General features: G+C 34.5%; 1 protein-coding gene across 1 annotated transcript in view; it reads right to left on the reverse strand.

Annotated features, from left to right (window-relative positions):
- LOC149801208 (complement C3-like) overlaps nt 1–574 on the reverse strand; it is a 346,536-nt gene extending 345,962 nt beyond the window's left edge. The window contains exon 1 of the mRNA XM_089955247.1: nt 416–574. Coding sequence (XP_089811373.1) covers nt 416–480 — 65 coding nt within the window. The 5' untranslated portion in view covers nt 481–574. The remainder of the gene's footprint in view (nt 1–415) is intronic.
- Between the last annotated feature and the right edge of the window lie 11,013 nt (nt 575–11,587).

Below are 11,587 nucleotides of genomic sequence, written 5' to 3' on the forward strand. Positions count from 1 at the left end.
GCACAGTACTAACTATATTGAGTTGATTTTGAATATGCAGTGATATTACAAAGAGTAACACTTAAGAAAGATAAATCCTTTAATACTAAAATAAACATGAAGTTCAGCAAAGATAAAATGTAACAAGCAAAGATGTTAAAACTTTGAAGATTGTTTTAAAATAAAATATATTAAATATAGAAAATACACAATACTTAAAATACAGAGCCAAAATTAGCTTTATAATCTACATACCCCCCCCCCCCCCCGGTTGAAGATATTCTCTGGTTGTATGTCATCAAACAGTTTCTAAAGTCGCATTAAAGAACTTATAACTGTCTCACAATGTTGAAATCAAATCTGAGAAGAATGTGTCCATACATATGAAATGTGTATGGGACATAAGTACAGACAGAAAGATAGACGATCAACTTACTTTGCTAGAGTCAGCACAGAATACAGGATCAGTCCCACGCTGACTGCAAAATTCTTCTTTGCCATCTTAATAACTCGACTCTGGGCTTCAAACAGTTTCTGCTCTGGCAGCCGTAGCTTTTATACAGATTTAGCTTTTACGAGATACGGGTTTATTTTCCTTTCATTGTTTATCTGGGTCAAATTTATTAGCAAGGAGAGGCTGCATACAACATTCCAGCCGGTATTGCTCTGGCAAAAAGATAAGTGCAATTGTAGTTTTCTACGTTCAATCATCAAATGGTCATAATATATTCACTGCTTCTTCCCTTCTCGTTCCAGACAAATGATACTTTTATTTGCTATATATTCAACACGGCAGCTCACCATCTACCATGCTGGACTAGTGATGAATGCTTGTTCTAATCCGTCCAGTCCCAGGCCAATTCAGCTCACTGGTTTGTGAAGCACATTCTCTAGATATTACTTTTCCTGTGTTGATGTGCCATTAAACAACAATCAACCAAACTTTTTAACGTACTCAATTAAACTCTTAATAATCAGTTCAACTACACATGTTAACCATATCCTAATACTCAATTAATCATGTTAATCATCTAGTACTCAGTTAAACATCTTAACCATATTCTTTTACTCAATTAATCATGATAATCCTCTAGTACTCAGTTAAACATGTTAACCATCTCTTAATACTCAGTTTATTTACCCGTGTTAACCATATCCTAGTACTCACTTCAATTCAATAACTTATTATCATAAACATTTACATGCTTATAGAGTTCATATTACAAATATTGTGTGGTTATAAAATGCTCTATGTACAGCTTTAAGCAGAAACTCAAAGCGGTAATCGTCAATATCTAGAAAGGAACAAATGTACAGTCTTAGCAATAATTTACTCTAGAAATAATAATCTCTTGTTTCAAATGCTTCATAAACAAAATTAGCTATTGATCATAGTATTATCTTAATAGTAGAAGTTGACAATTCAATGCGCTTGTGAATGGATGGTTGGTTCCAGAAGTACATCTGAATTACGTTTACTTGCAAGATGGTATACACAGAACATACTAAATGAAAATGATATTCATTTTATCATCATACTTATCATTGAACATACTAAATGAAAATGATATTCATTTTATTATCATACTTATCACAGAACGTACTAAATGAAAATGATATTCATTTTATCATCATACTTATCATTGAACATGCTAAATGAAAATGATATTCATTTTATTATCATACTTATCACAGAACATACTAAATGAAAATGATATTCATTTTATCATCATACTTATCATTGAACATACTAAATGAAAATGATATTCATTTTATTATCATACTTATCACAGAACGTACTAAATGAAAATTATATTCATTTTATCATCATACTTATCATAGAACATACTAAATGAAGATGATATTCATTTTATCATCATACTTATCATAGAACGTACAACATCTTTCAAGCGTATTATATTGCTTCGTTATCTCCAAGTTTTAATTATCAGATTAAGGGAAGACACTCGGAGTTTTGTCAAAGCTGATCGATGTTTATTGTTACACAGGAATTTGAAATAATCTTAGAGGCTTAAGTAAATTTTTATTTGTTTATATAGATATTTTGTTAGAATTTATTATTTAGTATTCTAGTCAGATAGAAAAGCGCATGTAACTTTATTTTGAAATGGGAATAAACTAAGAGCAATTTACAGAGCCAGGAATCATTCAAATTTCACCAAATCTGTTTTAAGTATCCTTTAGGGATGTAACCCAATTGATAGTATTGATTCGTTTTAAATGTATGCCTGCCTACATGCAGTGATCATAATAATATTTGCAGAATTTTTCATTCTAAACCTATCTTAAACTAAGTTAACGAACATTAAATATTTAAGTTGGGTTATTCTATGTTCACCGTATACACCGACGTCAGAAGTAGATATATTTTTTGTACCTTTAACAAATATTGTAAAATCCTTCTATATATCGATATACATGATCAATGGCATCAGCTTGGTAAAAAAAAAATAACTCTGTCGCATGATTCGAAATTGGAACAAATAAATATTAGAATATTACTCCCTGCTACATTCCATACTTCGCATTGTCTTACTGAATCACCTTGTCTAAAGACCATAACTTAAGTTTTATAAAAATTAATATTTTGATTCCATTTAATACAGTAAATTATCAATGGTATTTTGTAAATACTTGATGTGTTCTGCAAATAAAACTAAATAGTCTGCACGCATAGTAAAAAATAAAGTCAACTCTTCTAACTTCAATAAATAATGAAAATAATATCGGTGGCGATAATAGTTAACCTTGTATCAAACCTACTCAACACTCAAACCTGGCACTACTAATACCCCAATGTGAAACACGGGATTTAAGTACACTATAGAAATAATAATTAACCTTGTATCAAACCTACTCCATACTCAAACCTGGCACTACTAATACCCCAATGTGAAACACGGGATTTAAGTACACTATAGAAATAATAATTAACCTTGTATCAAACCTACTCCATACTCAAAACTGGCACTACTAATACCCCAATGTGAAACACGGGATTTAAGTACACTATAGAAATAATAATTAACCTTGTATCAAACCTACTCCATACTCAAACCTGGCACTACTAATACCCCAATGTGAAACACGGGATTTAAGTACACTATAGAAATAATAATTAACCTTGTATCAAACCTACTCCATACTCAAAACTGGCACTACTAATACCCCAATGTGAAACACGGGATTTAAGTACACTATAGAAATAATAATTAACCTTGTATCAAACCTACTCCATACTCAAACCTGGCACTACTAATATCCCAATGTGAAACACGGGATTTAAGTACACTATAGAAATAATAATTAACCTTGTATCAAACCTACTCCATACTCAAAACTGGCACTACTAATACCCCAATGTGAAACACGGGATTTAAGTACACTGTACATAGAAAGATGAACATTTAACATTTTGCCAGTTACATCTTGTCTAAATTACTTCAAACACAAACCATTTATATAAAACACTATCAAATGACTTTTTAAAATTAAAATAAATGCATAAAATCTTTCATTTTGACTCATATATATATATATTAATCAAACGATGTAAAACAAAACTAGCGTCAGTAGTTCCAACATCTTTTTGGAAACCAAGTTTTGCATTTGATATTTTGTCATTTTTATCAGCCCAGTTCAACAGTCTTTCATTTAAAATGCTGGTAGATACTTTTTTAAATGCGAAATAAAAAGTAAAAACTGAAATAATCCTCCATAATTTCCAGTATTACAAGCATCATCAGACTTGAATATAGGTCACCAGACCTAATGTGTAGGAAAATGACAACTATCACACACTGCATTAAATATATTTGGTCGAAGCATCTCCACCCAGTTTCTAAAATACTCATTTAAAATATCTTCCCAGCTCTCTTGTTTCGAGACTTCGCATCGCTTTTGTAATTTCATTTTCTGTTATTTATTTTCCTAGTTCCTCAAAGATGGTTCCCTTATCCTCCAGACTTTTTTCATATCCATCTCGTATAACATCATTTGATTCTTCATTCGAAAATGATTGCAAAGTATTGAAATGGAATTATTATTCAAGCGAAATAAACATAAGTAACATATCTGTTTCCCCTAGATGCTACACTTAACCATACTTGATTCCATAACTCGAGCACAACTATACTTATGCTATCATGAACAGAAATATGTACTAGAGTTGTCACATTTTGACTGGTTACTGTCTAAATCTTAAAAAGTGTAGTAGCATGTTGCGGATCCCATTTGTAATTAATTTTAATATATCTGGCGTTTACATAATGAGGAGTAAAAATGCTGAGTATAAAAGCAAACACTAATGGGGAATTGTCAAAATGGGTTGTTTTATTGTGGATATAAAAGCCAGAGAGTAATGGATCAGTGCTATTAAAAGTAAAATACCCGTTTCTTCATCAACTAATTGTAAGCAATCTCGATTTATGTACTCATCTTGAATTTTTTTGTCATGATTTGTTTATTGTTCCTGATCAAAATGTCTACATATCACTATATCATTAATTGCTCCAAGATATCACTAACTGCTCTAAGATATCGGTAATTGCTCGAAGGTATCACTAATTGCTAGCCCGTCAGTCCCAATTTAATTGATTAATGCCTATTTGCTTAAAAGAGTCTATTCAAATTGTGTTTATAAAATCGGATCTGTTAAAATGACACACATTTATTTCACATTGAGTGGTTAGAGCGTCCGTCTAGGATGCGGGAGGTTGCGGGTTCGATCCATGGTTGAATCACCCCAAAGACTTACAAAAATGGTACTAACAGCTGCCTCGCTTGGCGCTCAGCATTAAGAGGTTAGTGTTAACACTGGTCGGCCTAGTGTCAGGATAATATGGCTGGGTGGGACATCATGCTACATGTCTGCGACATGATGCCCCAGTGCCAGGCATCACTATAAACTGTCACACTGCAGACATAGTAGCTATATGACTGAAAAATTGCTAAAGCTACGCTAAAAATCGAAATCTTACTGAATCACACACACACACACACACACATTTCACATTTCGAACGTTCCGAATAATAATATTCACTAACAAAGGAACCCTCGGCTTCACAGACAAATTACATTACTGTTTATATGCAACATTTTTTGGTATTGTGTAACAGTAGTGACATAGACAAACTGGTTCCAGGGTTTCACTCTCGCCTCTCTCGAAACGCCACTACAAGTTCATATTGTTGACTTTTTCGTATTTATTTTGCGTCAAATTTCAAATTTCATTGTACAAAATGACTGTAGTGACGACAAGAGGCCTTCCCCGTGGTCATCAGGTCGGTATAAGCAGCGACGTTGTTGGTGTCACATGAGAAGAATTCGAAACAGATGCTCTACCACTTGGACTAAATAATCCGAGCTGTTCATTCGACAGACTCCACCTGAAAATGTGAAGACACTTAGCAGAGTCTCCATTATCCATTTCTCGCAGACCCACTTACTTGGTCTACAATTCTAACTCATACATGGCAGGTTTTTAAATGAGTTATGGAGTTATCGTACATTGTGAGATTCGTGTGGTGGCAGTGTACACTCGTAATAACTTTTTTGATCACAAACTATTTTGTAAAGATGTCATTTAAATACAAATAGCTTCTGGTAGAGGTTATGAAAGGTAGACTGTGAAAGGTCCAAGTTAAAAGGCAGATATTTCAAATCAAAGCCCAACACCTCGCTGAGTATTTTCCGTCTCGAAAAGAGAACCCACTTACTCAGGTAAGAAGCTGAATGCCTTTGAATGAGTTCGCAATAATCCCAGATAGTGTTAGTCCAGTAAGTGAACACTTTAGTAATTCCAGTGCACAATTTAAATAATGATTCATCTCAAATTATATCTGAACAAAACTAAAAGTCATTCAACAGAGACTGATATTAAAATAGGAATGAATAATTTTGCTTATCAGAACCGTACAGAAAAACCTAAGACTGAATGAATAAGATGACCAGGATGTGGTAGTGTTTAGATGACCAGGATGTGGTAGTGTTTAGATGACCAGGATGTGGTAGCATTTAGATGACCAGGATGTGGTAGCATTTAGATGACCAGGATGTGGTAGCATTTAGATGACCAGGATGTGGTAGTGTTTAGATGACCAGGATGTGGTAGCATTTAGATGACCAGGATGTGGTAGCATTTAGATGACCAGGATGTGGTAGTATTTAGATGACCAGGATGTGGTAGTGTTTAGATGACCAGGATGTGGTAGTGTTTAGATGACCAGGATGTTGTAGCATTTAGATGACCAGGATGTGGTAGTATTAAGATGACCAGGATGTGGTAGCATTTAGATGACCAGGATGTGGTAGTATTTAGATGACCAGGATGTGGTAGCATTTAGATGACCAGGATGTGGTAGTGTTTAGATGACCAGGATGTGGTAGTGTTTAGATGACCAGGATGTGGTAGTATTTAGATGACCAGGATGTGGTAGTATTTAGATGACCAGGATGTGGTAGCATTTAGATGACCAGGATGTGGTAGTATTTAGATGACCAGGATGTGGTAGCATTTAGATGACCAGGATGTGGTAGTGTTTAGATGACCAGGATGTGGTAGTGTTTAGATGACCAGGATGTGGTAGCATTTAGATGACCAGGATGTGGTAGTGTTTAGATGACCAGGATGTGGTAGTGTTTAGATGACCAGGATGTGGTAGTATTTAGATGACCAGGATGTGGTAGTGTTTAGATGACCAGGATGTGGTAGTATTTAGATGACCAGGATGTGGTTGTGTTTAGATGACCAGGATGTGGTAGCATTTAGATGACCAGGATGTGGTAGTGTTTAGATGACCAGGATGTGGTAGTATTTAATTGATTACTAAAAGGTAAATTAGTGTTAAAATAACACTCATCATATATCAATAAACATTTTACATACTAGTAGAGAGGAAAAAAATAACGGATCAAAATGTGTAAATTAATATGTTGTGTCAAGTAACAAAATGATACATAGTGAACTCCAAACTTCGAAATTGGTGAAACACGCAGAATAACAAAATGCAATAAATATATACAAGGCTACCTTAAAAAGCAGGCAAGGAATATTTGGTGATTTGGTGTTTATAAAATGGAAGACTTAGAAGGAAATGATAAAGCGGACATGTTTTACGAGCAAGAGTTGTCCCTTTATGACAAACATAATGATGTATACACACATGAGAAGATTTTGAGGTCACAAAGAATGAAAGGGGAGGGGATGGGTGTGGGAAATCTATGTACTCGAGAAATTGAATGGTATGGTGAGTTTTGTAGACATTTAGAAACTAACAAAATATATCATTTTACTGAAATATCTGATAGAAGCGCAAAAAAGGAATACAGCATTCTGTTAACACAACTAGTAGACGCTCAAAACAAAGATGGGAGTTTCAAGGAGCAGGAACGTTTGGGTTTAGAAAGATAACGAGTTTGTATAATGTAACGTATATGATAACGAATTTGTAGAATGTGACGAATGTGATAATTAGTTTGTAGAATGTGGCGGATATGGTTAAAACAGTGCATTGGAAAGAGAGGGAGTTAACATAATGCACGTCTTGAAAATTTGTGTCAATAACGAGAAAAGTCGGGTAAAAGAAATTATAGCATTTGCACACCCTTCCGTTTTGTACCTTCCTACCGATCTTAAAATTAGAGAGTATCAAGGGTATACCAAATTCGCAAAAGTTCGTTAGTACATTGATTAGTTTATAATTTCTAGCTTGATTGATTGTCGTCAATCGTTTCAAATACTGTAAACTTGACTTTGCGAATCAAGCTATAGTTTCTTTAGTAACACGGACGCCATATCTGCATGGACGATTCAATGTTTTCAGGTAACAGACGTGATGTAATTCGCCGCCTATGATAATGTAAATAAATTTGGACAATCAGGCGAGAAATTTAATTGACGAATGAAATGACTAAGTGTAGTGCATTTTTTTAATATTCTTGATACAGTAACAAATAACCGGGTTGGTTTTCGGATTTATAACAAAACAATTTCGAATGTGATACAGATAATATGTCTTTTGATAAATGACTTGAATGAAAAAAGAATTATGATTAATACGTGAGTGTATAAGATCCAAATATTTGACACATTAACATAATTCTCACGAACCTAATAATGCAACAAATGAAAATACAAAAAATGACCTTGCAGAGTATAAGGAAAAAGGTGAATGACTCACAGTAATTTCACACAACGAAAAGAATGTGTTTTACTCAGATAGTAATAAAGGTGGTACTTTAGTCATATAGTAAAATTTATTCACTCAAATAGTGAAAAATGAGGTATTTTACTTAAATAGTAAAATGATAAAAAGAAAGGGATAGATATACAAAATATCTTTACAATCCCAAAACATTGGGTATTACAAGACCCCAAAATTAGCCTACGACTTAAAGATTACATGTATGGAGTTACACACTCCGTCGCCAGCACAATTGGCTACCAGTCACACTGGTCAATCAAGCGGTCAGTGTTCCAGGTAGTCACCGACCACCATTCAATTCCTTGGTTAATCAGTTAACCAGAACCCACCAATCGGTCAGCAACGCCCAATCACCTGCTACTCGACCAGCAACACTGTTCACTCAGCTCTAAGGCTGCTATGGTTCAGCTTTGCAGCTGCTATGGTCAACTTCTTTGGTTAGATCTACAACTGGTACCACGTCGACTCCGATCAGCTGAAACTACATCTAACACCGTGTACTATGCATGACATGGGCATATACGATACCACGCAATGACGTTATATACAATAAGCTATACAATACGCAGGTTGAGAAGTGAACATACCCGTGCCCGATAAGAATCATACGGTACTAAACGTTTCTTAAAAATGCAACTTCATATTGCTTTTACAAATCACTTGCTAAGTCAAAACAAGAATATAAAATATTATTTGCATTATACTACGTAAGCTACATAGAAAATATACATAAATAAACATGGTAGCACAATATTTATAACTTATACACAAAAAAATAATAAATAACTCACATACATCTACAGCTGAAGATGTGCAAGTCCTTAAAGTAGACCGTTCACAGACAAGACGTTCCGTAATGTGTAGACTTAGTCTTACGGTTAGGCATTTATACACAGCCATACATCGTCTGTGCGCTGGAAGCATTCGGTTTTTCCCATCGAAACCACTTCGCACGTACGGCATAGGAAAAAACGATTTCCCTGTTTCGAAATATTGTAGAATAAACATAAATCACCATCGGGTATCGTCGTACACAAACAAACAAAAAAATACGAAACTAGAGTACATGTATTTAATAACTAAAAGGATTTATACAATTCCGTGACAGATGCTTTTCTCTTTTTATTCTTCAATCGATAATATTCATTTTAAACGATTTGATTCTTACCACTTTTTAATTCTACCATGATATGACTGGAGATATTCGAAGGGGAAAATAAGGACATGATCGATAATGTGCCAGAAGAAATGTTCGACAAAGTTTTTGGGGAACCTACACAAACTGTTGTGTTCCCCGCTTACAAATATAATCACAGCTATATGTAGGGTACTGTTGGGTAATTAACGCATTAAAAGCGGACAATATGAATTCTTTGACAAAGAAGAATCTACTGGCTGTACACAGTAATGGCCTAACAGATACGGGACATGTATGTCAAAAAAATGTAGCAGATAATATATTGCCTGTAATTTGGTTGCCCATTTCAAACGGAGGATTTAGAACATAAAGGATTTTTATAAAAAAATTGAAAATGAAGCTTCGCGGCCAGTCATAAACGATTTGAAAAAAACAACCATAAAAATGTAGGTTCGCGGTAGACCATAAACGATTTTATAAAAGCTATGGAAATGTAGGTTTGTTGAGGATATTTATGCTTGTTTGTGGTTACCACGCTGGATTGATGCAAGGTTTCCGCCGGAAATGAATGTTCTATGATGCAGATATATTTTCAACAAAGTCCGATAAGGCACAAAATAATTTTTATTTTTATTTAATAATCATGGAATGCAAGCAAAAACAACAATAACACATTACACAAACGGAGGTGATATACATTAACATTTAGCAAATGCAATGTCTTGATGGTAAGCTTTTCGAATGGAAATATTGTTAATCATGCCAGGACATAGCATGTCCTCCAGGACAATGCTGAAATCAGGCATTGAACCCAGAGTTCAATTACTACTTCCCGGTCATTATATAATAAAGTAGCTCCAATCAGGTTTTTAAAGGTATTTTTGTCACTCTTATTTGGTGGAGATTCTTGATATGATTTAGATATAATGAAAATTGATTTTTTAAGAATATGAGTTTTCTGCTGAAGTTGACTCTGTGTATTCTGGGGACAGAACACAATATGTAATAAGGCCTTGATGACGGTCCTCAGGTGAAACATGGCACGCTGTATTGTATACAGGTCAGCATCTCAAAACGTGTTGATAACCAACGATTTATTAGGATTTGGACACAGAAATTTCCGTACTGACAAGCAAATGTAGGGAATATGTAACGTCACCCTCGTAGTAAGAGGGGTAGTTAATTGGATTGGCTGGCGTTATATAGGGAATGACCTCCATCGATTTTATGGCCCGGTCGGAGTGGAAAGATAGAATATCAACAGAGAATTGAGCAAGACTATTGGGAAGAAATAATACAATACGAGCCCCCTTAGACAAGAAAAATAACAAAATTTAATCAATAATAATTAATAGCGGCAATGTCCATGACTGATTGCATCACCTTCATCCCTTGACCATTCTCAAGTCTTCCTATTTCCTCGAGTGTTCCTATTCCGAAAGCTTCATCCCTTTCTGGACTTCTTAGTCCTTTATTCTGAACTCGTCGCTTCTCTTTTCGGACTTTCGTCTTCGGACTTTCCCGTCTCTCCCCAGAAAGCTGTTCCTTAAAGGTAAAAATTACCCCTAAATCTCTATATGTACCACTTTCTACACGTACATAAAATTCCCTCACTTACGTTACTCAGAAGCATACTAGCTATCCACTCTGCATAAATTCTGACTTAATCCGATAGAACATCACCCTCGTTTCGCAGCGACAGGCCATAATTAAAACGTTACGGTTGAATACTATCAGTGCTATCAAAATTCGACACTTTACGGACTATATAGAGTAAATAAATGTGTACTAAGTCACAACCTAATTTCAAACTGAAATGGCATGTCAAAATCACTCATATTTTAATAGCACGATGCAAACAAACTTTGTGCTTAATCTCTCATATTATTATTAGCACGATGTAAACAAACTCTGTCCAAAATCACGCATATTATTAGTACGATAAAAACAAACTCTGTCTAATATCACTCATATTATTATTAGTACGATAAAAAAAAACTCTGTCCAAAATCACTCATATTATTATTAGTACGATAAAAACAAACTCTGTCTAATATCACTCATACTATTATTAGTACGATAAAAACAAACTCTGTCCAAAATCACTCATATTAGTATTAGTACGATGAAACAAACATTGTCCAAGATCACTCATATTATTTGAAGGTGTTTGCTTCATCACTTTCTCAGCATGTCTATCGACCGATCATAGACGGAGTCAGAAGAGTGCGAATTGTCTTAATG

The sequence above is a fragment of the Sinohyriopsis cumingii genome, chromosome 4 (assembly GCF_028554795.1).
Source record: "Sinohyriopsis cumingii isolate HCF-2022 chromosome 4, ASM2855479v2, whole genome shotgun sequence".
Lineage (NCBI taxonomy): Eukaryota > Metazoa > Mollusca > Bivalvia > Unionida > Unionidae > Sinohyriopsis > Sinohyriopsis cumingii.